Genomic DNA, 26,420 nt, shown 5'->3' on the forward strand with positions numbered 1-26,420 from the left:
TGGGTGACAGAGTGAGACCCTGTCTTTTCTTTTTTTTCTTTTTTTTTTATGGAGTCTCACTGTGTTGCCCAGGCTGGAGTGCAGTGGTGCGATCTCAGCTCACCGCAACCTCCATCTCCCAGGTTCAAACGATTCTTCTGCCTCAGCCTGCTGAGTAGCTAGGATTACAGGTGCCCACCACCAAGCCCAGGTAATTTTTGTATTTTTAGTAGAGACGGGGTTTCACCATGTTGGCCAAGCTGTTCTTGAACTCCTGATCTTGTGATCACCTCAGCCTCTCAAAATGCTGGGATTACAGGTGTGAGCCACTGTGCCTGGCCAACCCTTTCTTTTAAAAAAGAATTTCAGAGTCCTTTCCCCCACTAAGAATAATGGGGAACCATGAAAGGTTTAAAACTGTTAAATTATGTATTATTTATTACATTAAAAATACGTGTAACTTATTGGAGGCAATGAAGTATAACAAGCAAATGAATATATCTGATGTATTTCCAAATATAATAAAGATAATATCATCAATGCTGCTGGTTTTCCTGTATGTTTCTTCTCCACTCTATCTTCTTGTATCCTCCTTAGAGAGCCACTTGGAATTTTGTGTTTATTATTTCCCTACTTAAAAAAATATTTTCCTGTGGTATGTACCCCTAAACAATGTCTGCCTAGTATTGCTTGTGTTTGGAGCTTTGTAAAAATGATATCATACTACATATGACTATAGATGTATGTCTTTTATATGTATGACTTCTCTAATTTGCTCTGTTTCACTCAATATTGTGCCTCTTAGAGTGTAAGCTGTGCAGGGACATAATATTGAGTGAGAAGTCACACATATAAAAGGCATACATCCACAGTCATATGCATGATTGCCTCTAAGAGGCAGGATATTGAGTGAAACAGAGCAAATTAGAAAATTGTGTGTTGTAGTAAACACTCCTTCATGTTGTAGTGTGTAGTTGTGGTTTGTTCATTTTCCCCCTTGTGTATTAGGGTAATAGATGGATTTTAAGTTGGGGAGGGGAGGACATGAAATCAGACTTGAATTTTCATCATATTTTGCTGAGGTTGAAGTTTGGTTTGGTTGCTGTTGTTTTCTTCCTAGGGGTGCTCTTCAAATGTAAGGAAGATGTGATACCTGATAATAAGCAGATCCAGCAATGCCAAGAGGGAGCCACAGTGAAACCTGTATATGCAAGTATTTTTTAAGGTTCCTAGTTTTTGAGGTTTTCTTAGAAGCCATTTAGGTAGAATGTTGTTTTTGCAGTTCTAACAAAGGCAAAAGTAATAGTGGCCAAAACCAGACAGCAGTTTATTTTTCTTCTCTGTAACCTGCTGAGTGTAAGCTGTGCAGAGCTCATACCATGGCTCCATCATGCTCTGCCAGCATCAACACTAGACTCCCACTTTGTGGTCCAAGATGGCTGCTCTAGCTCCTGCCCTCACATCTGCATTCCAGCTTGTGGGAAGGGGAGAAGAGGAAGTGAAAAGTAGGGTCCTTTTCTTTAAGCGTATGACCCAGCACCACTTCTGCTTGCACCTGATTGGGTAGAAATTAGTTACATGGTCACACCTAGCTGCAAGGGAAGCTGGGGAGAGAGAATGTTTGCCTATCTAAAACTTGAGGATTCTCTTAATTAAAGAACGGGAGAATACATTGGAGTCTTCCTGCCAGTGAAGGTGTTGATGCTGCAACTGAGTAATGTTGGTGTGGGGGTGTTACACAGCCAGCCAGGCCAAAAGGAATTTGGACATCCTGACTGTCTAATGAAGTCATTACAATGAGTAAAGACTCCATGACCTCTTTAGAAATCGATGTCACTATTCTAAATATGAGCTTGTGAATTAGCTTTGGGATTCCCACGTGCCTTGGACCACTGTTTTTCTTTTTTAATTGTGGTGAGGTACACATAACATAAAATTCACCACTTTAACTATTTTAAAGTGTGCAATTCAGTGGCACTTAGACCATTCACAATGTTATGCAATCATCACCTCAATCTAGCTCTAGAAATTTTTTTTTTGAGATGGAGTCTTGCTCTGTTGCCCAGGCTGGAGTGCAGTGGGGTGATCTTGGCTCACTGCAACCTCTGCCTCCTGGGTTCAAGCAATTCTTCCTGCCTCAGCCTCCCAAATAGCTGGGACTACAGGCACCCACCACCATGCCTGGCTCATTTTTGTGTTTTTAGTAGAGACAAGGTTTTGCCATGTTGGCCAGACTAGTCTCAAACTCCTGACCTTGGGTGATCCACCTGCCTCAGCCTCCCAACGTTCTGGGATTACAGGTGTGAGTACCGTGCTCAGCCAAGTTCTGGAATATTTTTATCATTAAGCAGTCACTCCCCATTCTCCCCTCGCACTAGCCCATGGCAAACACTAATCAGCTTTCTGTCTCCGTGGATTTGTCTATTCTTGACATTTCACAGAAATGGAATCATGCAATATTTGCTCCTTTGTGTCTGGCTTCTTTCACTTATGATATTTTCAAGGTTCTTTCATGCTGTAGTACATATCAGAGAACTCCATTCCTTTTTATGGCTAAATAATATTCCACATGGACCACTGTTAGTTCATACATTTCCTCTTCTTTTAATATCACTGGTTGGGAACAGGCCCCCCAAAATCTGGCCATAAACTGGCCCCAGAACTGGCCATAAACAAAATCTCTGCAGCACTGTGACAGTTCATGATGGCCATGACACCCACGCTGGAAGGTTATGGGTTTACTGGAATGAGGGCAAGGAGCACCTGGCCAGCCCAGGGCGGAAAACCGCTTAAAGGCGTTCTTAAACCACAAACAATAGCATGAGCCACCTGTGCCTTAAGAACATGCTCCTGCTGCAGATAACTAGCCAGACCCATCCCTTTATTTCGGGCCATCCCTTCGTTTCCCGTAAGGGATACTTTTAGTTAATCTAATATCTATAGAAACAATGCTAATGACTGGCTTGCTGTTAATAAATATGTGGGTAAATCTCTGTTCAAGGCTCTCAGCTCTGAAGGCTGTGAGACCCCTGATTTCCCACTCCACACCTCTATACTTCTGTGTGTGTGTCTATAATTTCTCTGGCACCGCTGGCTCAGGGTCTCCCTGACCAAGCTGGTTTTGGCAATCACTAAGTAGTTTTGCTATTTTTTTATGTTTGCTTTTTTATTTACGGAAGGAAAAGGTGATATGATTCTAATTCTGATCGAATAATGAGTTTTTATTTCCCTGAGAATTCTAGAGACTCAGGAATTCAGAGCCACCTCATATGATGGGCTTTATGGGCTAATTTGTAGATTACATGCTTTGGGGAATACATCGATTCATGCTCACAAATGCTCTTTTTTTTTTTTTCTGGGACACAGGTCTCCTTTTGTGCACAAACAAATAACATCTTCAGCATTCTGGACAAAGTGTGTGAAAATAAAACGACTGTAGTTTCTCTGAAGGTAACGATTGGGTCTTTTAAATTGTGTTTTGAGTTTCAAACATCCTGGGCACACTTTGGGTGCAAAAAGATGTCTTTATGGCCAGGCGTGGTGGCTCACACCCATAATCCCAGCACTTTGGGAGGCTGAGGCGAGTGAATCACTTGAGGTCAGGAGTTCGAGACCAGCCTAGCCAACATGATGAAACCCTGTCTCTACTACAAATACAAAAATTAGCTGGGTGTGGTGGCGGGTGCCCATAGTACCAGCTACTCAGGAGGCTGAAGCAGGAGGATTGCTCAAACCCGGGAGGCGGAGGTTGTGGTGAGCCAAGATAGCACCACTGCACTCCAGCCTTGGCAACAGACTGAGACTCTGTCTAAAAAAGAAAGAAAGAAAGAAAGAAAGATCTCTTTATAATGAATGGATTGTGAATTAATATTTAATTTTTTATAGCTGTAAGATTTGAAAAATTAGAATACAGTAAAATTACCTTTTTACTTGTATAGTTTGATGAGTTTTCTCACCTGAAGAGATTTGTGGAACTACCACTATAATTAGGATGCAGAACAGTTTAATTATCTCCAAACATTCCCTTGGGCTTCTCCTTTATGGTCAGATACTCCCTCCACCACTAACCTCTACAAATCCCTGATCTAGTCTCTGTCACTGGAGTTTTGTCTTTTGAAGAGTGTTATATTAATGAAACCACATAGTATGTGGTCTTTTGAGACTGGCTTCTTTGACTCAGCATAATGCATTTGAGATGCCTGGATAGTGTGTATATAAACAGTGCCATTTCCTCCTCCTCCTCCTTCTTCCTTCTTTCTTTTCCTTCCTTTTTACTGTTAATGAGATTCAGCACATTCTCATTGCTGTGTATAACCATCACCATTATCCATCTCGAGAACTTTCTCATCTTTCTCATCTTTTCAGGGGGACAGAGTTGGTTGGTGGTTTTGTTTGTTTTGTTTTGTTTGTTTGTTTGTTTGTTTTGAGATGAAGTCTTGCTCTGTTGCCCAGGCTAGGGTGCAATGGTGCGATCTCAGCTCACTGCAACCTCCATCTCCTGGGTTCAAGCGATTCTCCTGCCTCAGCCTCCCGAGTAGTTGGGATTACAGGCATGCGCCACCATGCCCGGCTAATTTTGTATTTTTAGTAGAGATGGGGTTTCTCCATGTTGGTCAGGCTGGTCTCGAACTCCCGACCTTAGGCGATGCACCTGCCTCGGCCTCCCAAAGTGCTGAGATTAGAGGTGTGAGTCACCAAGTCCAGCCAAAAGCTAGTTTTTCTTAAGCTTTAAGTTGAACTGATTGATACTGTCATTTTCTTTATAAATCTGATTATTTTTGTATGAAAATACACTTTTACTTGTAATTTTATTAATTTTAAATTAATACATTTATTTTTATTCATAAAGTATACATTCATCCCTAGGGTTTTCAGATTAAATTTTGATAAATGGTTAATCCTATTTACAAACTTAGTTCAATTTCCTCAAATGTTTTATACTGTGTTTATAAATATTCCAATTCCCCCCTCCCGCTCCACCCAAATTTCAAGTACCTCGTGAAGAGGATTTACAAATCTAATAGGCAAAGTCACTTGGGTCCTGAGCGACTCATAAATCCAATCGATTGAATCTATAAATATAATAATTCAGATTCTTTTAGACATTAAATATGGTTTATAAATAGCCACGTTCTCTTAAATTGTTCATATTAAAATAACAAGTCTAATTGCTTTTTGCAATAAAATTATGTGGTTTATTGGTTAGCTTCTCTAATGTGTCAAACTGTTCCAACTCTTTTTTTTTTTTTTGAGATGGAGTCTTGCTCTGTTGCCCAGGCTGCAGTGCAATGGCGTGATATTAACTCACTGCAAGCTCCGCCTCCCGGGTTCATGCCATTCTCCTGCCTCAGGCTCCCAAGTAGCTGGGACTACAGGCACCCACCACCAAGCCTGGCTAATATTTTGTATTTTTAGTAGAGACCGGGTTTCACCATGTTGGCCAGGCTGGTCTCGAACTCCTGACCTCAGGTGATCCACCCACCTCAGCCTTCCAAAGTGCTGGGATTACAGGCATAAGCCACCACACCCAGCCCCAACTCTTTAAATAGCAGATGTTTCTAGATTATGCTAAAGATGTGAAAAACTTCTACATTTAACACAAATCCTACTAAGGATGTTTAGTTTGCCTAAAATTTTCTAACTTTCCTGAGGATATAAAATAACTTTCCTAGCTAAGAAGAATAAATTTAACATATCAGAGGGGCGGGATTTGAAGAGATTTCGTCAGCTGTAGAACTGAGTCCTATGTTTCCTGGAGATGGTTCTAGTTGAGATGTTTCTGCTATGTCAGTGGGGAGGGGAGTCCCACAGTCATGCTTTTTGGGGATTACAGAGCTCAGGGCATCCTGTTTCTCTTGGACAAATATCTCTCAAATGTCCTGCTTACCCCGTGTTTATTGAAATCCTTTTTTTCCTTTTATCATCTAATTTGGATAGATAGAAATTTGTATTGCTGCTCAAATTTCAGTTTAATTTCCTCTACCATCTGACTGGGTTTAATTCATTTAATGCATTTTCCTGCATTTATTAGGTTCTGGATTCCTTTTAGTTTTTTTTTTTTTTTCTCGCTTGGGTCAGAGTCGCATGTGATAGTCCATTTATCGATAATAATCAATAATAAGGGGAATCATATGAATATTACTATTACTATTGTTGTTATTGTTTTCTTACCTTAATCCTATTCCTCAAACACATGCAGTGTTAAGAGGTAGATAAGTATCTTCCCCTATCTTTTTACCTTGTGAGCATGTACACACATACACACATATACATATATACACATACAAATAAACACACACATATACACACATGCACACACATATACATACATACAAATACACACACACACATATACACACATGTACACACACATACACCTCCCCCACATGCACACACATGCACACACATACGCACATATGCATATGCACATACACATATAACACATACATACATGCACACATACACATACAAACGCATACACACACCCCACACACATTTACACACATACACACATGTATACACACATATATGCATATACCCATACACACATACAGACATACACAGACATCTACACACAGATACACACATACACATCCACACACATATACACACTCCTCACACACACACACACATATATACATACAGGCATATACAAACACACATACACAAACACACATATATACACACACATACACATACATATACACAAACACACATACATACATAGGCATACATAGACATACACAAAGATACACACAAATGCACACACATGTACACAACCCAACACATACACACATATACACACACCCACATATATAAGCACACACACACATGCACACACAGTGGAGTCATTTTATTGAGCACTTACTATGAGAGGTTTAGGACAGTGATTAATGATTCAGCCTCTGCTGCCAGACTGCCAAGGTTCAAATCATGGTTCTTCCACCTGCTAGATACGAGTCCTTGTTTCTCCTTTCAAAAGTCAAAATAATAATAAGCAGCCTCTACTTCATAGATATCTTCTACAAATTAAACAAGTTAATATATAAAAGACATTTAGAGCAATACCTGGCTCATAATAAGTGTGTGCTATTTTTATTTCTATATGCCAGAACATAAATACCATAATATAAAATTTTAAATTAAACCAATTGTTCCTAAACCAAATGCAATACTATATACATGATACTCTGTAATTTGCTTTAGTTAACAATGGCTCAGAGACCCTTTTGCTTATTAATGCCTATAGCTATACAACAATATTCATTTTAACAGCTGTATGGCTGTCTCATTATTTGATTTCATCTTCATTTATTGACCCAGTCTGTTGGGCGTTTAGGCTTTCCACAAACTATCCTGAGATGAACATCACTGGACAAGATCCTTGCACAACTTTTAAGTATTTCTGGAAAGATTAATTCCGGGAAGGGGAATTGCTGAGTCAAAGGGTATATGCAATTTACATGGCTATAGGTACAAACTTATTGCATTGCATAAAGGTTACATCAATTTGTCTTTCTTGCTTGCTTTCTTGCTTTCTTTCTACAAGATCTCACTCTGTCACCCAAGCTGGAGTGCAGTGGAGTGATCATAGCTCACTGCAGCCTTGAACTCCAGGGCTCAAGAGATCCTCCCACCTCAGCCTCCTGAGTCGCTGGGACTAGTGTCATGCACCACCATGCCTGCTCTTTTTTAATTTGTTTGTACAGATGGGGTCTCGTTATGTTGTCCAGGCTTGTCTTGAATTCCTTAACTTCAATTTGTATTTCTTTTTTTTTCTTTTTTGAGACAGTCTCTCGCACTGTTGCCCAGGCTGGAGTGCAGTGGTGCGATCTCAGCTCACTGCAACCTCTGCCTCCTGGGTTCAAGTGATTCTCCTGCCTCAGCCTCCCAAGTAGCTGGGGTTACAGGCATGTGCCACCATGCCCAGCTAAATTTTTTTGTATTTTTAGTAGAGACAGAGTTTCACTGTGTTCGCCAGGCTGGTCTCAAACTGCTGACCTCATGATCCACCCGCCTCAGCCTCCCAAAGTGCTGGGCTTACAGGTGTGAGCCACTGCACCCGGCCTGAATTTGTATTTCTAATGGGGCTTCTTGAATCAGAAAAAGGAGCTCGAGTGGATGCTCCTTTTAATTCTCCTTTGGATGGACTCCCAGCCTATTCTTAATCAGAAAAAGGACAGCTGTTATTTCATTAATGAGAGAGAGAGAGAGAGAGAGAGAGAGAGAATGAACAAACACATCTTTCCTTGCAGAATACAACTGAGAGCTTTGTCCCTGTGCTTAAACAAATATCCACGTGGACTAAATTCACCAAGGAAGAGACGTCCTCCCTGGCCACAGTCTTCCTGGAGAGTGTGGAAAGCATGACACTGGCATCTTTTTGGAAACCCTCAGCAAATGTCACTCCAGCTGTTCAGACGAAATACTTAGGTAGGAGACACCCTTCGTGGCAAGGTTACACCTAGGTGACGATTTTGAAAGTTGACTTTGGCAATGGGATATTCCCTGGGTTTCCCACCCATTCTTTCCCCAACTGTTTAAAAACTTTCAATTCACAGCAAAGCAAGTCTAATCATATTAACAACATTTTCCATTCACTGAGCGCTTGGCAAAGGCCAGGCACTGTGCTAAGACCATATCATTAATTTATTCTACAAATATTTGCTGATTAGCTGTTATGTGCTGGGCTAAGGTATGACAGTCATAGGCTGTGCTCAAGTACTTCCTGTTTGCCCTGCTGGGCCCATGGTGGAATTGTACTTCCTGGCTACTGTGTGGTTAGGTGGGATTTGGGGACTAGCTCAGGCCAATAAATATGGGAATAGAGTCGTTGCCAGTATGAGACTTTCCAGAACTTTCTTTCCCTCTGCCCATATGAATAGCAGTGCTTCAGGTCACAGCTGCTCCATCTGCCTGGGTCCCAGAATAAAGATAATATAGAACATGGCCTCAAGTCAATTTACAATAGACCCAAAGCATTAATGAGATATAAACACTTGTTATTTTTTAATCCACTAAGACTTAGGGTTGTTTGTTACTGCTGCAAGACTGATCCTTTCCTGACTGATACATACTTGATAGATAACTACTTGGGAATAGTGGGTGCTGTAGATCTTTTACATTAGCACCCCACTCCTGGTAGTAGTTCCAGTATCATTCACATAGACCTACGAAGTTCCAACCTAATGGATGCCCAGACGGCCAAGAGGTGGAAATAAAGTATTTGGTGGACTCCAACCAGTAGTGAAGAAAATTGGCCTCATGAATCTCATATTTTAGTGAGTTGAGTCAGAAAATAAACAAACAGACATCTGGTATACCAAATAGAGGTAGCGCTATTGAGAAAAAGTACAGCAGCCTAGGGAGGTTAGAGAGGGTTGGGATTAGAGGGAGAGTTGCTATTTTATATAGCAAGATCAGGGTAAGTCTCATTGGGGCAGGGATGTCAGGGAAGACAGCCACTTAAATATCTGAAGAAAGAGCAAGTGCAGGAATACCTGGAGAATTCAAGGAACAATGAGGTGTGCAGTGTGGCTGAAGTGGCATTGAAGATGGCGAGAGCAGTAGGAGAAAGGAAGAGAGATGGAAATTTAGATGAATGTAGGGACTTAAGGTTTTTTTTTGTTTGTTTGTTTGTTTGTTTGTTTTTTGTTGTTTTTTTTTTGAGACAGGGTCTCACTCTGTCACCTAGGCTGGAGTGCAGTGGTATGATCACAGCTCACTACAGCTTTGCACTCCCAGGCTCAAGTGATCTTCCTGCCTCAGCCTCCTGAGTAGCTGGGAACTATAGGTGTGCACCACCATGCTTGTCCAGTTTTAAAAATTTTTGGTAGAAATGAGGTCTTGCTATGTTACCCACGCTGGTCTTGAACTCCTGAGCTCAAGCAATGCTCCTGCTCGGCCTCCCAAAGTACTAGGATTACAGACCTGAACCACTGTACCCAGCCAAGATTTGAAGATGAAAGGACATTGGAAAATTTGGGAACAAGTATGGTATTATCTGGCTTATATTTTACAAGGATACTTCTGGTTCCATTATCTAGTTTATTTTCATGGAGGGCCAATGGGTTAGGTCCTGCAATGCTTGTCATGGTAGAGATGAGAAATTGGAGGCACAGAGAGGTTAAGTCAATGCCCAAATTTAGGCAGCTAGTGCGTGGCAGAGCTGGACCTCCCAGTTACCACCATCTGACTGCAGAACCTGAGCTCTTGTGTACCATGCTAGGCTTGCCCCAATCCCTTACTATTTCTTTTGGTTTTAGAAAACTTATATAAGGCCGGGGGCGGTGGCTCCCACCTGTAATCCTAGCACTTTGGGAGGTCGAGGCGGGTGGATCACGAGGTCAGGAAACCGAGACCATCCTGGCTAACACAGCGAAACCGCATCTCTACTAAAAATACAAAAAATTAGCTGGGTGTGGTGGTGGGCAACTGCAATCCCAGCTACTTGGGAGGCTGAGGCAGGAGAATGGTGTGAACCCGGGAGGCAGAGCTTGCAGTGAGCCAAGATCGTGCCACTGCACTCCAGCCTGAGTGACAGAGCAAGACTCTGTCTCAAAAAAAAACAAAAAAAAACTTAGAGAGAAGATCATGACCGTTGCCTTCCATCACTGTTGACTTTGACCCCATCTTTCCCTGATGCACCCCCTAGGATATGAGAGTTCGCTTCTAAGGCTCCAGCTGGGTTACTCATTTATTTGGTGGTATGATCCCCATATCATTCTTCATGAGACTCAAGATCTTTCCTATGATGAATTGAACTTTCTATTCTTTTCCTTTGCTCGCCACGATGGAGGTGTACCTTTTCTTGGACAGAAACCAAATTCAGGACTGACTTTCTGGGTGACCTCATACGAACTCTCCCTTTCTCTTTTTAGACATTGAGAGCAAAGTTATCAACAAAGAATGCAGTGAAGAGAATGTGACCTTGAACTTGGTAGCCAAGGGGGATAAGATGAAGATCGGGTGCTCCACTATTGAGGAATCTGAATCCACAGGTACAGTTCCTCTCCTGAGAATGCAGGTGATGGTGTATTCCACCCATAAGTATTTATCGATCCCTTTCTAGGTGCCAAGACCAGTGCCAGATAGTTGAGAACCAATGAGGGCAGAAATGGTCCATGCTCTCAGAGAGTTTTCCATGTGCTAGGGAAGTCAAACATTAAATAACCTTATAATGCTGGAGTATTGAGACCTTCACTGGCCTATGTGATATGTACTGGTGACATTCTGCTGTTGAGCAGTTGAAATTTGTATAAGCCAGGTTGAGAGGTACTGTAAACCTAAAATAAACACTGTATTTCGAAGGTTTGTTGCACAAAAAGAAGGATTAAAACATCTCACTCATCTTTTTTTATATTTAAAATAATTTAAAAATAAAAAATACTTAAATTTTAAAAATATGTAGTATTTAAATTTTTTAATGATGTGGAAACATTATAGACATTAGATTTTATCATTGCAATACATTTAAAGTCATAGGGTTTCTTCTTAAAAGGTTTAAGGATTTGATCTATATTGACACATTTCCTCCAGGAAGTTGATAGACATGGAAGTATATATATTCTTCTTCTAGTAGTATATTAGAGTGCTTATATTTTTTACATATTTTAATCTTTGCAATCTGATAGGATAAAAATATGGTTGTTTCCCTTTTCATTTTTAGTGTCAGTGATATGAAATATTTAAATGCTTTCTTTTCCACTGTATTTTCATGTGTGCTTATTAGATGCTTATGTTGCTTAGCAATTTTTCTGTCAGTGTCTTTGATTTTCTCTTAAAGATTTGTACATTCTTCACAAATTAAAGCTATGTACTCTGCCTCTCAGATATGTTATAGACTTTTTTTTTTTTGCCATCTAGATTTATTTGCTGTGTTTCGCTGTGCTCTATAAATATAGTAAAAAATAATAATAGTTACTACTTTGAGCAAAAAATAAATAAATAAATAAATAAATAAATGTGCAATATTTAAAATATATCTTTAAATTTTAAAATATCACATTCATATGTTGAAATGATAATATTTGGCTTATACTGAGTTAATATATTATTAAAATTAATTTAATCTTTTTTTACTTTTAAAAAATGTGTACTAGAAAATTTAAAATTACATATGTGGTTCATACCATATTTCTGTTGGACAGTGCTAATCTGTGTCAGGGATGGCAAACTTTTTCTGTAGAGGGCTCATTAGTAACTATTTTAAGCATTGCAATTAATACAGCCTCTATCACAACGACTTAACTATCATTATAGTGCAAAAGCATCCACAGACAGTATGTATATGAATGTGCCTGGGCCTGTTTCAATAAAACTTTATTTTAAAAAGCAGGTGACAGCCAGATTGGCCCATAGGCCATGATTTTCCAGCCCCTGATCTGATCTATGCATATGATTAATGCTGATTAATACTTTAATGTAAAAGCACACTGTGCAATATGGAAGAGCTATTTAAGCGAAGTCCTGAGGAATAGGTAGAGAAAGCAGGAGAGAGTGTGTTACAGGAAGTATAAGCTATGGCTCCGTGTTGAAAAAAAGCTCGGTATGGTCATGGACCTAAAAGTAGAGTGGGCTGAAGCATCAGGAATGTGGGGGAGAGAGGGAAAAGAATTGAGGGTCGCTGGGCATGGTGGCTCACACCTGTAATCCCAACACTTTGGGAGGTCGAGGTGGGTGGATCACCTGAGGTTGAGAGTTCGAGACCAGCCTGACCAATATGGTGAAATCCCATCTCTACTAAAAATATAAAAAATGAGCCGGGCATGGTGGCGGGTGCCTGTCATCCCAGCTACTCAGGAGGCCGAGGCAGGAGAATTGCTTGAACCCGGGAGGCGGAGGCTTCAGTGAGCTGAGATTGCGCCACTGCACTCCAGCCTGGGTGACAGAAGAAGACTCCATCTCAAAAAAAAAAAAAAAAAAGAATTGAAGGTGTTGCATCCCAGTTTATTACATTTGGACTTTCTCTGTTGGGCACAGAAAGCCTTGGAAAGTTCTGTATACAGCAGGATGATCTGATTATGTCTTCCAGATAGATGTCTTTTTAGAAATAAATCCTCTGGCTGTAATATGGGCAATCCATTGGAGAGGTGAGGCTAGGGGAAGGCAAGGACATTTGTGAGGAAGCCAGTGGTCTGGGAAAGACACGTGAGGCTTGGTCTAAGGCTATTTAGAAGGGAGAAGTGGGGAGAAGACAGGTTCAAGGCACATTAAGGAGGAGGAATCTGTTTTGGGGGGAGAAGAATTCAAGGATGACTCTCCAGGTTCCAGGTCAGGTAATATCAGTTATTGAAGTAGGAGATGCAGATAAAAGAAGATGAGAGAGCCAGGCATGGTGGCTCACGCCTGTAATCCCAGCACTTTGGGAGGCCGAGGCGGGCAGATCACCTGAGGTCCAGAGTTCAAGACCAGCCTGGCCAACATGGTGAAACCCCGTCTCTACTAAAAATACAAAAAATTAGCTGGGTGTGGTCTCGGGCACCTGTAATCCCAGCTACTCGGGAGGCTGAGGCAGGAGAATCGCTTGAACCCGGAAGGCAGACGTTGCAGTGAGCCGAGAACCTGCCATTGCACTCCAGCCTGGGCAACAGAGCAAGACTCTGTCTCAAAAAAAAAAAGAAGAAGAAGAAGATGGGAGAGGAATTGCTCAATTTATGATGTCTGGGGGGACATCCAAGGGGCAGATGAAGCCTGGGGGATGGTACTGTCTGGTTGGGACAGGAAGTGGCATAGGACATATCCCTGGAGACCGTCCATATTTAAAGGGGACACGCCCCAAAGAGACTGAACCAGAATAACCATAGATGTGGGAGAACTTATTTCCCACTGAGTTGCATTGTCCCTTAAAAATACAAGTTCAAATTTATTTTTAAATGTAGCCAAGACTTCTCCAGGTAAGAGCACTGGGAGGTCTGTTTCATTTTGTTTTCATTTTTTGTCACCCAGGCTGGAGTGCAGTGGCGGGATCTTGGCTCATTGCAACCTCCGTCTCCCGGTTTCAAGCGATTCTCGTACCTCGGCCTCCTGAGTAGCTGGGACTACAGGCACCTGCCACCACGCTCAGCTAGTTTTTTTATTTTTAGTGTAGACAGGATTTCACCATGTTGGCCAGGCTGGCCTCGAACTCCTGACCTCAAGTGACCCGCTTGCCTTGGCCTCCCAAAGTGCTGGGATTACAGGTGTGAGCCACTCTGCCCAGCTGTGGAAGTTTTTGTTTTGTTTTGTTTTGAAACGGAGTCTTGCTCTGTCACTAGGCTGGAGTGCAGTGGTGCGATCTCGGCTCACTGCAATCTCCACCTCCCGGGTTCAAGCGATTCTCCTGCCTCAGCCTCCCAAGTAGCTGGAGCTACAGGCGCGCATCACCATGCCTGGCTAATTTTTTGTATTTTAGTAGAGATAGGGTTTCACCATGTTGGCCAGGATGGTCTCGATCTCCTGACCTCATGATCCACCCGCCTCGGTCTCCCAAAGTGCTGGGATTACAGGCGTGAGCCACCATGCCCGGCCAGAGGTTTTTTTTTTAATGGTTCTAGAAGCCCGCTGGTTATTTTAATCTCAGAGCAGCCCAGTGAGGTGCATGACTCTCTCTCTCTCTCTCTCCCTCCCTCTGTGTGTGTGTGTGTGTGTGTGTGTGTGTGTGTGTTGGGTCTTCTATAATAACAATTGAGCAAACAATTCCCTCCTTTTTTCATTTGGGGAAACCTGCAGGGACCACTGGTGTGGCTTTTGTCTCCTTTGTGGGCATGGAGTCGGTTTTAAATGAGCGCTTCTTCCAAGACCACCAGGCTCCCTTGACTACCTCTGAGATCAAGCTGAAGATGAATTCTCGAGTCGTTGGGGGCATAATGACTGGGGAGAAGAAAGACGGCTTCTCAGATCCAGTCATCTACACTCTGGAGAACATTCAGGTTTGTGAAGAGGTCTCTACTGAGATTCCTGTCTGCCTGTTGGGAACTCCTCGTCTCTCGATTGCCTTAACTCTCATTTTTTATGGGAAGCTATTGAGGCCGGTAATCTTCCACAATTTCTAGCAATTCAAGCCAATTAACAGAAGCCACTGCTAGCGGAATGAGGTCTCCCACTGTTACCAAACAGAACTAGGTCCATTTGCCCATGTGCAACAGAAAGCCAAACACTGAAGCACCAGGTTTTTGTAGAGAGAGAAGTTTATTGCAAGGCTGCCAAGCAAGGAGACAAGAGTCTGGCTCAAATCTGTCTTCCCAAGCTGGGAGGCTGGGGCAGGTTTTATAGTCGGTGGGTAATGAACTGCGATCTGATTGCATCTTACAATGAAGTGATGCAGGGAGGTGTGATCTGATTGGATCCGGCCATGGGGTGTTGCCAGGGCTTGATCTGATTGGATCCTGGATCCTGCTATGTGGTGGTTGCTTCTTTTTTTTTTTTGAGACAGAGCCTCGTCTACGGCCATACCACCCTGAACGCGCCTGATCTCGTCTGATCTCGGAAGCTAAGCAGGGTCGGGCCTGGTTAGTACTTGGATGGGAGACGGAGTCTCACTGCGTCGCCCAGGCTGGAGTGCAGTGGCACAGTCTCAACTCATTGCAAGCTCCACCTCCCAGGTTCACACCAGTCTCCTGCCTCAGCCTCCCTAGTAGCTGGGATTACAGGCGCCCGCCATCACAACCGGCTAATTTTTGTATTTTTAGTGCAGACGGGGTTTCACTGTGTTAGCCAGGATGGTCTCGATCTCCTGACCTCATGATCCACCCGCTTTAGCCTCCCAAAGTGCTGGGATTACAGGCATGAGCCACCGTGCCCACCCTTTTTTTTTTTTTTTTTTTTTGAGATGGAGTTTCACTCTTGTTGCCCAGGCTAGAGTGCAATGGTGCAACCTTGGCTCATTTCAACCCCCGCCTCCTTGGTTCAAGCCATTCTCCCAAGTAGCAGGGATTACAGGTGCCCACCACCATGCCCAGCTAACTTTTTTGTATTTAGTAGAGACGGGGTTTCACCGTGTTGCTCAGGCTGGTCTGGAACTCCTGAACTTAGGTGATCCACCTGCCTCAGTCTCCTAAAGTGCTGGGATTACAGGCATGAGCCACCATGCCCACGCTTCTAGTATACATTCTTAAAGCATGTTGTTCTTAAACTGTTACTAAAAATATTTCTCTGCTTACTTGGTTTTTATATGTTTTTTTCTCCTACTGCACTATGATCTCCTTGGGGGAAGAACTGTTTACTAATGTCTCCCGTAAACAGCACAGATCAAGGCATGTAATAGGTATTCAATAAAAACACATTGAATGAGGCTGGGTGTGGTTGCTCATGCCTGTAATCCCAACACTTTGGGAGGTCTATGCAGGCGGATCACTTGAGGTCAGGAGTTCGAGACCAGCCTGGCCAATATGGAGAAACCCCATCTTTACTAAAAATACAAAAATTAGCTGGATATGGTGACACACACCTGTAATCCCAGAACTCTGGGAGGCCCGAGGCAGGTGAATCACTTGACATCAGGAGTTCAATACTGGTCTGGCCAACATGGTAAAACCCCATCTCTACTAAAAGTACAAAAATTAGCTAGGCATGATGGCGGGCACCTGTAATCCCAGCTACTTGGGAGGCTGAGGCAGAAGAATCGCTTGAACCCCAGAGGCGGAGGTTGCAGTGAGCCGAGACTGCACCACTGCACTCCAGCATGGGCAACAGAGTGAGACTCTGTCACACACACACCCACAAACCACACATTCAATGAATAAGTGAATAATGAGTGACTATGCAGAAGGCCTTATTATGGATTTGACGAAAGGAGGAGTTTTCTTCTAGCAACAGCAATGTGAGCTGCCCCATCAGATTGGCCCTCATTGCATAATGAAATATCAGCATTTTTCCCCATTCCCTGAGGACATACCCTGTGTATTCTCTTTCCAGTGACCCTAGAGGATGGTCACATTTAATCCATTTGATGGGGATTTCCAGGAGACCTTTTTTTGTTTTGTTTTTAGCCAAAGCAGAAGTTTGAGAGGCCCATCTGTGTTTCCTGGAGCTCTGATATGAAGGGTGGAAGATGGACATCCTTTGGCTGTGTGATCCTGGAAGCTTCTGAGACATATACCACCTGCAGCTGTAATCAGATGGCAAATCTTGCCGTTATCATGGCGTCTGGGGAGCTCACGGTCAGCACTGATGATTTGTTCCCTGAGGCAGAGTATCTGCCTCTAAATCCAATGGGAAAATATTGATTAAACATCTGTTGTGTGTCTCCCATGGGGTTGGGTGTTGTGGGATGGCGTCATGGGGACAGAAGGGGTAGGTGATATGCCTTTGCCCCTGCAGAATTTACAGTCTGGTTGGGAGGCCATGAAACTCAAATATACAATGAGAAATAATGACCCTAAATAGGGCCAGGCACTGGAGCAATCACAGATCTTACTTAATGAGCACATACAGTGTGCTGGGCTCTTTAAGTTAAGTGGTTTTAGACCCATTTCACAGAATGGGTAAAGTGGCCCGTCTAGTCCTGAAGCTAGAAATTGAAGCAGGTGGAATTCAAATCTGGGGAAGTCTTTTTCCACTAAAACATGCAAATGGGTCAAGAAAAAATGCTGTAAGAATTCAGAGGTGTTGGCCGGGTGCGGTGGCTCATGCCTGTCATCCGAGTACTTTGGGAGGCCGAGGCAGGCGGATCATGAGGTCAAGAGATCGAGATCATCCTGGCCAACATGGTGAAACCCTGTCTCTACTAAGAATATAAAAATTAGCTGGGCATGGTGGTGCATGCCTGTTGTCCCAGCTACTTGGGAGGCTGAGGCAGGAGAATCACTTGAACCTGGGAGGCAGAGGTTGCAGTGAGCCTAGATGGTACCACTGCATTCCAGCCTGGCAACAGAGCGAGACTCTGTCACACACACACACACAAACACACACACACACACAAAAAGAATTCTGAGGTGTTTCCAAGAGAGCCGATGATAGATCAGGAGGAAACAGAATATGAAATAAGCCTTGGTGAATTAGTAGATTCGGAAGAGAGGAAGGACATCCTCATTAGTGTTGTAGAAAGTATCCTTTTGCCTGGCACAGTGGCTCACGCCTGTAATCCCAGCACTTTGGGAGGCCGAGGCGGGCGGATCGTGAGGTCAGGAGATCGAGACCATCCTGGCTAACATGGTGAAACCCCGTCTCTACTAAAAATACAAAAAATTAGCCGGGCGTGGTGGCGGGCGCCTGTAGTCCCAGCTACTCGGGAGGCTGAGGCAGGAGAATGGCGTGAACCCGGGAGGCGGAGCTTGCAGTGAGCCGAGATCGTGCCACTGCACTCCAGCCTGGGTGACAGAGCCAGACTCCGTCTCAAAAAAGAAAGAAAGAAGGAAAATATCATTTCCTACCATGGTAGATCCAAGGTTTAATTCCCTACCAGGGAGGCCATAAGTAAGTGCCATTTCGAGGACCCTGTGGCTTAGGATTTAAGAGAACTGGATCCAGAACAAAACTTAGTTTCAAGCCCGTCTCTACCACTTTCTAGCTGTGTTTTCTTGGAAAAGTCACTTAACTTCTCTGCACTGAGCCCAGCTCTCTCATCTCAAAAATGAGAACAACAACAACAACAAAAAACTGATAACTAGCATTTATGTAGTATGCTTCTGGCACAGTTATACTTGAAATGTTTTCATTTAATCCTAAAACAACTCTATAAGGCAATTACCATTAATATTCTCTTTAACAGAGAGGAAACTGAGGGCACAGAGCAGTTAAGTGTCTTGTCCAAAATCACACAACTAGAAATTGGCCAGTTTTCTTTCTTTTTCTTTTTTCTAGACTGAGTTTCACTCTCGTTGCCCAGGCTGGAGTGCAGAGGTGTGATCTCAGCTCACTGCAACCTCTGCCTCCCAGATTCAACCAATTCTCCTGCCTCAGCCTCCCTTGTAGCTGGGATTACAGGTGCCCACCACCATGCCTGGCTAATATTTTTTGTTTGTTTGTTTAGTAGAGATGGGGTTTCGCCATGTTGGCCAGGCTGGTTTCAAGCTCCTGAGCTCAGGTGATCCACCTGCCCCAGCCTCCCAAAGTGCTGGGATTACAGGCATGAGCCACTGCGCCCAGCCAATGGTCAGTTTTCTTAACCACTTTTTGACAATATCGTAGAGAGGTGCTCATAAGATTGTGCCTGGCATATCTTCAACCCACAGAAAGCACTCAGAGACATTTAAAATCAATTTTAAAATTAATTATGAATAAATGGCATGGAAGAAGGACTTAGCTTGTCATGTTCCACTCCTGAAGTTGAAGCATTCTTGAATGTCTGCATTACCAGTTGGGATTCAGTACAGGAAGCAAAAACCACCCCAGGTATTTCAAGCAGAAAGGGATTTAACACAGGGAATTGGGGGCTCACAAAAATCTCTGGGAGGGGATGGAGGAGTTGAAGTCAGGGGGCTGTCACTTCAATTTTGGCTTCAAGGTCATCCCCCAATGCATCTGTAACTCAGAGGTCAGAAATTGCTGCTGTCATTTTGCCACCCCACTCCACCATGAAATTGGGGGCTGGACAGTTGAAATGTGGAATTAAGCTCACTCCTGTCTGCCGAAAGCTGATATTTGCCTCCCTTCTGCATTCCAAAACGTTCACAGGTGTATCTCACTGGAGAACTTAAATTACATCCAGGACCTTAGTTCCAAAGGATTCTGGGAGATGTAGTTTGTGGACATCCAGCCCCAGTAATACATGGAGTAATGCATAGGACAGGACTGGGAATAGGTGCTGGTGGATGCCAGTGGATTGCAAAGGATAATGAAGGACAGTATCTAGTTCACACTGAGTGTTAGAGGGAGAAAAGGCCCCCAAGCAAATTTTGCCCGAGCCAGGGTTTTAGATAACTGTTCTTCCCGCCTGGGGGGATTTTGATCCCATTGTTAGGCCAACTATGGAATTCCTTCCTGACAGATGGACTTCTCCTTGTACGTCATTAGCCATGTGGGCATTATCATCTCCGTGGTGTGCCTCGTCTTGGCCATCGCCACCTTTCTGCTGTGTCGCTCCATCCGAAATCACAACACCTACCTCCACCTGCACCTCTGCGTGTGTCTCCTCTTGGCGAAGACTCTCTTCCTCGCCGGTATACACAAGACTGACTACAAGGTCTACATTGCTCGGGCTGTGTCCCCACCAAGCCCCATCTTCTCCCCACCTGCCTCAGCTCATTCCTACCCAACTCCCTCTATCCCTGTTCCTACCTCAGGGCCTTCGCATATGCTGTGCCCTCTGCCTATAACACTTCCCAGCTTCTTACCTGCTTGACTCCTTGTGACAGCTCTCAGTTTAAAATTATGTCCCTGATCATGTTATGAATTGTAGTAGTTCCTCCTATTACTTGTTTTTGTTTGTTTGTTTGTTTTTGATGCTGAGTTTCGCTCTTGTTGCCCAGGCTGGAGTGCAATGGCACGATCTTGGGTCACTGCAACCCCTGCCTCTTGGTTCAAGCAATTCTCCTGCCTCAGCCTCCTGAGTAGCTGGGAATACAGGCATGAGACACTATGCTCTGCTAATTTTTTTGTATTTTTAGTAGAGATGGGGTTTCACCATTTTGGCCAGGCTAGTCCTGAACTCCTGACCTCAGGTGATCCACCTGCCTTGGTCTCCCAAAGTGCTGGGATTATAGGCTTCAACCACCACGCACGGCCCCCCTCCTGTTACTTTCTAAACCAGAGGTTCTCTCCCTGGGTGCTTTTTCTCCCCAGGGGAGACTTGGCAATGTCTGGAGACATTTTTGGTTGTCACAACTGGAGGAGCGTGCTACTGCTATCTGGTGGGTAAAGGTTAGGGTTGCTGCTAAGTATCTTGTAGTGCCCAAGACAGCCCTCCATGGCAGGGAATGATCCTGCAATAATGTTAATGCTACAGTTTAGAATCTCTACTTCCCTTTATTTTTCTTTTCTTTTTTCTTTCTTTTTTTTATTTTTTATTTTTTTATTTTTTTTGAGACACGGTCTTGCTATGTCACCCAGGCTAGAGTGCAGTGGCCGAATCACAGCTCCTTATAGCCTCCCAGGCTCAAGCGATCCTCCCACCTTTGCTTCCCAAGTACCTGGGACCACAGGCCTGTGCCAGCATGTCTGGCTAATTTTTGTATTTTTGTATAGAGAGGGGGGTTTCATCATGTTGCCCAGGCTGGTCTCAAACTGCTGGGCTCGAGCGATCTGCCTGCCTCAGCCTTCCAAAGTGCTGGGATTACAAGCATGAGCCACCACACCCAGCCAATAAAACTTTATTTACAAGGCAGGCAGCCAGCCTATGGGGTCTAGTTTGCTGAACCCGCCTATTTTCAACCATTCCCTAAAGTAGGGTGATCGACAATCAGTTTTCCTAAAACTCTTCCTGTTTTAGAACTGAAAGTCATGCGTCTTGGGAAATCTCAGTTCCAGACAAACCAGGACCATGGGTCCCCTTACCAAGAAGTGCTGCTGCCTGTGGTCAAGAACCACTGCGCCTCTCTATAAATGTTTGTGAGATGAATGAGTGAGCTAGGTTTGGGGAATTTCCAGCCGAGGAGTCTCTCTCTTCCTTTCTTCCTCTCGATTTCTTTCTGGGTGGAGGATCCTGACGCGCATGCTTCTCCCCTCCAGATGGGCTGCGCCATCATCGCGGGCTTCCTGCACTACCTCTTCCTTGCCTGCTTCTTCTGGATGCTGGTGGAGGCTGTGATACTCTTCTTGATGGTCAGAAACCTGAAGGTGGTGAATTACTTCAGCTCTCGCAACATCAAGATGCTGCACATCTGTGCCTTTGGTTACGGGCTGCCGATGCTGGTGGTGGTGATCTCTGCCAGTGTGCGGCCACAGGGCTATGGAATGCACAATCGGTGAGTGACATCCTCTCTCTTCCTGAAGACCCTGCTGCCAGGGCTTATGGTGATAATGACGTGAGCAACAAGAAGAGTAACAACAGTAGCAGTAGTTGTGGCTACCATGTATCGAGCTCTTACATTATGTACTGTTGGTTTCAGGACCACCATGTACAGCAGCACGGGTTGTGCACTGCACAAATCCAGGGTCACTACTATTTGAGATTTATGTTCCAGGAAAAGAACATCTGGTTTACCTAACTTGATTATTTTCCTTTTCTTGCGTGTATGACGTGGGGGGTGGTGGGGGTGAAAGCGGGAAAGGAATACTTCTGCATGGTGGTGTGTGCCTGTAATCCCGGCTACTCGGGAGGCTGAAGCAGGAGAATCACTTGAACCCGGGAGGCGGAGGTTGCAGTGAGATGAGATCGCACCATTGCACTCCAGCCTGGGGGACAAGAGCGAGACTTCATCTCAAAAAAAAGTGGGGGAATATTGGGGTGCTGTTATTGAACATGACGGAATGGTTGTTATGTCGTAAAAGCAGCTAATGTACGCTAGAGACATAATAAAAAGAGGCAATCCTTTCTTCCTCCTTCCCACTCTCCCTCCCTCCCTCCTCCCTTCTTCCTCCCTCCCCTCTTCCCTCCCTCCTTCCTTCCTCCCTCCCTCCCTTCCTTCCTTCCTTGCCTTCCTTCCCTTCCCTCCCTCCCTCCCTCTCTTCCTCCCTTCTTTCCCTTCCTCCTTCCCTTTTTCCCTTCCTTCCCTTCCTCCCTCCCTTCTTTCCTTCCTTCCTTCCTTTAAATAAACAATTTTATGAAATATCTTGTCTATGCTAGGCTTTGCTCTGAGTGCTGAGTATTCAGAGATGAACAAACACCTAAGGCCCAAATCCTCATGAAACTCATAGTCTAGTAGTGGAAGACAATTTGCAGTTACACAAGCAATTAAACAAGGTAACTTATGATAGTGATAGCTGCTATTTTAAAAATGCAGTGAGCTCTGCTAGATGGATACCAGGAGTAGAGATAGGTTGCCCTATCTAAGGATAGTCAGGAGTGGCTTCTCAGAGGAGGTGACATTTGAGCTGAGATTTATTTATTTATTTATTTGGAGACAGAGTTTTGCTCTTGTCGCCCAGGCTGGAGTGCAGAGGCGTGATCTCGGCTCACTGCAACCTCCACCTCCCGGGTTCAAGCGATTCTCCTATCTCAGCCTCCCAAGTAGCTGGGATTACAGGCGTGAGCCCCCACGCCCGGCCTGAGCTGAGATTTAAATGATAAGGTGTACCAATGGAGAGTTCTGCATAGAGGGAAACAGGATTACGAAGTTGTGAATTGGGAAATGAGCTCAACCTTGGGCACTAGGTAAACATTTCAGGTACATGTGCCCAGGAAGAAGGTCTAAAAGAGGAAGCACGGTGGTCTAAAGGAAACTGAACTGCAACCGGGACCATCATGAGCGTCATCTGAGTCTCACCTCCCAGTGTTCTCCTCCACTAGGGCATTTGTTGGGACAGGGTTAACTGTAAGGTCAGGACTCTGAGACAAGCGCTGACTCCTCCTATTTCTCTCCATAGCTGCTGGCTGAATACAGAGACAGGGTTCATCTGGAGTTTCTTGGGGCCAGTTTGCACAGTCATAGTGGTAAGCAAACACTACAACAGCCTGGTGAAGTGTGTTCTGAAGGAGGAGCAAGGAGACCTGCGAGATCTGGAATTTCCAGGGATGTGTGCAGCTAAGAGGGTCACTCATTCCCGTCAAAAGTTCTCCTTTCCAGGCCGGGCGCGGTGGCTCACGCCTGTAATCCCAGCACTTTGGGAGGCTGAGGTGGGTGGATCACCTGAGGTCAGGAGTTCGAGAACAGTCTGGCCAACTTGGCGAAACCCCATCTCTGCTAAAAATACAAAAAATTAGCTGGGTGAGGTGGCGAGCACTTGTAATCCCAGCTACTGAGGAGGCTGAGGCAGGAGAATCGCTTGAACCCAGGAGACACGGAGGTTGCAGTGAGCCAAATTCATGCCACTGTACTCCAGCCTGGGCGACAGAGTGAAACTCCGTCTCAAAAAAAAAAAAAAAAAAGAGTTATCAGCCAGGTTGCGGCGGCTCATGCCTGTTATCCCAGCACTTTGAGAGGCCCAGGATCACTTGAGGTCAGGAGTTCAAGACCAGCCTGACCAACATGGAGAAGAAACCCCATCTCTACTAAAAATACAAAATTAGCTGGGTATGTTGGCACATGCCTGTAATCCCAGCTACTCGGGAGGCTAAGGCAGGAGAGGAGAATTGCTTGAACCAGGGAGGCAGAGGTTGCGGTGAGCCGAGATTGCGCCATTGCACTCCAGCCTAGGCAACAAGAGCAAAACTCCATCTCAAAAAAAAAAAAAAAAAAAAAAAAAAAAGCTCTCCTTTCCAATCCTTCATTCTTGAGATTTCGAAGTTAGAGAGTAATTTCTTTGACTTGGGAATTTTGTTTTTCCTTCTGAAAGGCAAATACCCCTGGGAGGGACCATAATTGTATCCATCTTTGCACAGGTCCATGAGTCTCTCTGAAGCAGTGTCATTGTCTGGGGGTAATAATACCTGAGGTTCGTTGCCTCATGCTAAGGAAATCAAGGACACAGACACACACAAGGAGTGAGTTTAAGAGCAGAGGTTTAATAGGCAAAAGAAAGAGAAAGGAGACGAGCTCTCTGTCTCTTGCAAGAGAGAGGGCCTCCTGAGTGGGACTTCTGGCCCACAGCAAAGTGCAACAGATTTTAGACTGGCTTGAGGGGGCGGTGTCTGATTTACATAGGGCCCAAAGATTGGTTGGACCCAGTGTGACATTTACGTAGAGCGCGAGGAAGCTGGCCACCCACCCTGATCTTTTATTACGCAAATGGGGTCTTTGCTTGGCTGGCACCATGTTGTCTTCTCCTTACTGTCCACACGGTTAACAAAGAAAAGGGAAGACGGAGCTGCCATTTTTTTTTCTTTTTTTTTAGACGGAGTCTCACTCTGTCACCCACGCTGGAGTGCAGTGGTGCAATCTCGGCTCACTGCAACCTCTGCCTCCTGGGTTCAAGCAATTATTCTGCCTCAGCCTCCCGAATAGCTGGGATTACAGGCACGCACCACCACACCCGGCAATTTTGTATTTTTAATAGAGATGGATTTTCACCGTGTTGGCTAAGCTGGTCTCAAACTCCTGACGTCAGGTAGTTTGCCTGCCTCGGCCTCCCCAAGTGCCGGGATTACAGGCATATGACACTATGACCAGCTAATTTTTGTATTTTTAGTAGAGATGGGGTTTCACCACGTTGACCAGGCTCCTGACCTCAGTTAATCGACCCGCCTCAGCCTCCCAAAGTGCTGGGATTTCAAGCGTGAGTCTCTGCACCCAGCCAGAGCTGCCATTGGAACATGCCTATTCCCCAGGTAACCCCTTTCCTATTGGCACAACTGCCAGCATTCCACCCATGCAAGCTTCTAGCTTGCCTTTCTATGTCTATAGCTCGATTCTACCGGCTGCTGTCCGTTAGAAAAGAAAATGATTTGGGAGCTGCTTTTCATTAAAAGGAAAACCTTACCGAGGACTTCCTTACCCTCACTATCTGCCTAAATAAATCTTTTTTAACTCCTATGTCATCTCCTAGGCACAGATGTTGAATGAAAGAAAAAGTAAAAAGAAATTAGGAGGAATCGTGGGGGAAGGAGTGAGATGACAGAGGGAAATGGTGGATCGAGGCAAAGGGAAGCCAGGGGATGTTAAACACCCATCTCTTTGCCTCCCAACCTCCATCCAGACTTGACAGCCCTGCCAGATGATGATTCTTCGGACTCTCACTCACGCTGGCTCATTCCCTTATGTCTTTTGTCATATTTTTCGAGGATTAAAATGTTTTTTATTTTTAATTTTTGTGGGCACAAAGTAAGTTTATATATTTATGGGGTATATGAAATATTTTGATACAGGTACAGAATGCATAATAATCACATCAGAGTCAATGAGGTATCCGTCCCCTCAAGCATTTGTCCTTTGTGTTACACACAATCCAATTATGTTCTTCTGGTTTTTGTTTTGTTTTGTTGTTTGGTTTATTTTTATTTTTATTTTGAGACAGAGTCTTGCTCTGTCACCCAGGCTGCAGTGCAATGGCATGAACTCAGCTCACTGCAGTCTCTGCCTCCGGGTTCAAGCGATTCTTCTGCCTCAGCCTCCCGAGTAGCTGGGATTACAGGTGCACGCCACCACGCCTGGCTAATTTTATGTATTTTTAGTAGAGACAGGGTGTCGCCGTGTTGGCCAGGCTGGTCTCGAACTCCTCACCTTGTGATCCATCCTCCTCAGCCTCCCAAAGTGCTGGGATTACAGGCGTGAGCCACTGTGTCCGGCCTCTCCTAGTTATTTTTAAATCTACAATTCAATTATTACTAACTATAGTCACCCTGTTTTGCTAGCAAATACTAGATCTTATTCATTCTTTCTATTTTTTTGTACCCACTAACCATCCCCTCTTCCCTGTTCCCCACCCACCCCTCCACCATCCTTCCCAGCTTCTGGTAACTGCTGTTCTACTCTCTAGCTCCATGAGTTCACCTGTTTTAAATGTTTAGCTCCCACAAAGAAGTGAGAACATGTGAAATGTGTCTTTCT

At 44.3% G+C, this 26,420-nt stretch overlaps 1 protein-coding gene across 1 annotated transcript in view; it reads left to right on the forward strand.

Annotated features, from left to right (window-relative positions):
* The window catches only part of ADGRE1 (adhesion G protein-coupled receptor E1), a 62,374-nt gene that overhangs the window by 24,655 nt on the left and 11,299 nt on the right, over nucleotides 1-26,420 (forward strand). Inside the window, exons 17-25 of the mRNA XM_063658646.1 lie at nucleotides 1,100-1,188; nucleotides 3,346-3,429; nucleotides 8,235-8,412; nucleotides 10,860-10,979; nucleotides 14,689-14,888; nucleotides 16,947-17,117; nucleotides 19,886-20,080; nucleotides 21,565-21,800; nucleotides 23,362-23,428. Of these exons, the coding sequence (XP_063514716.1) occupies nucleotides 1,100-1,188; nucleotides 3,346-3,429; nucleotides 8,235-8,412; nucleotides 10,860-10,979; nucleotides 14,689-14,888; nucleotides 16,947-17,117; nucleotides 19,886-20,080; nucleotides 21,565-21,800; nucleotides 23,362-23,428 (1,340 nt within the window). The remainder of the gene's footprint in view (nucleotides 1-1,099; nucleotides 1,189-3,345; nucleotides 3,430-8,234; nucleotides 8,413-10,859; nucleotides 10,980-14,688; nucleotides 14,889-16,946; nucleotides 17,118-19,885; nucleotides 20,081-21,564; nucleotides 21,801-23,361; nucleotides 23,429-26,420) is intronic.

This window comes from Pongo pygmaeus, chromosome 20, assembly GCF_028885625.2.
Source record: "Pongo pygmaeus isolate AG05252 chromosome 20, NHGRI_mPonPyg2-v2.0_pri, whole genome shotgun sequence".
In the NCBI taxonomy this organism is placed as follows: Eukaryota; Metazoa; Chordata; class Mammalia; order Primates; family Hominidae; genus Pongo; species Pongo pygmaeus.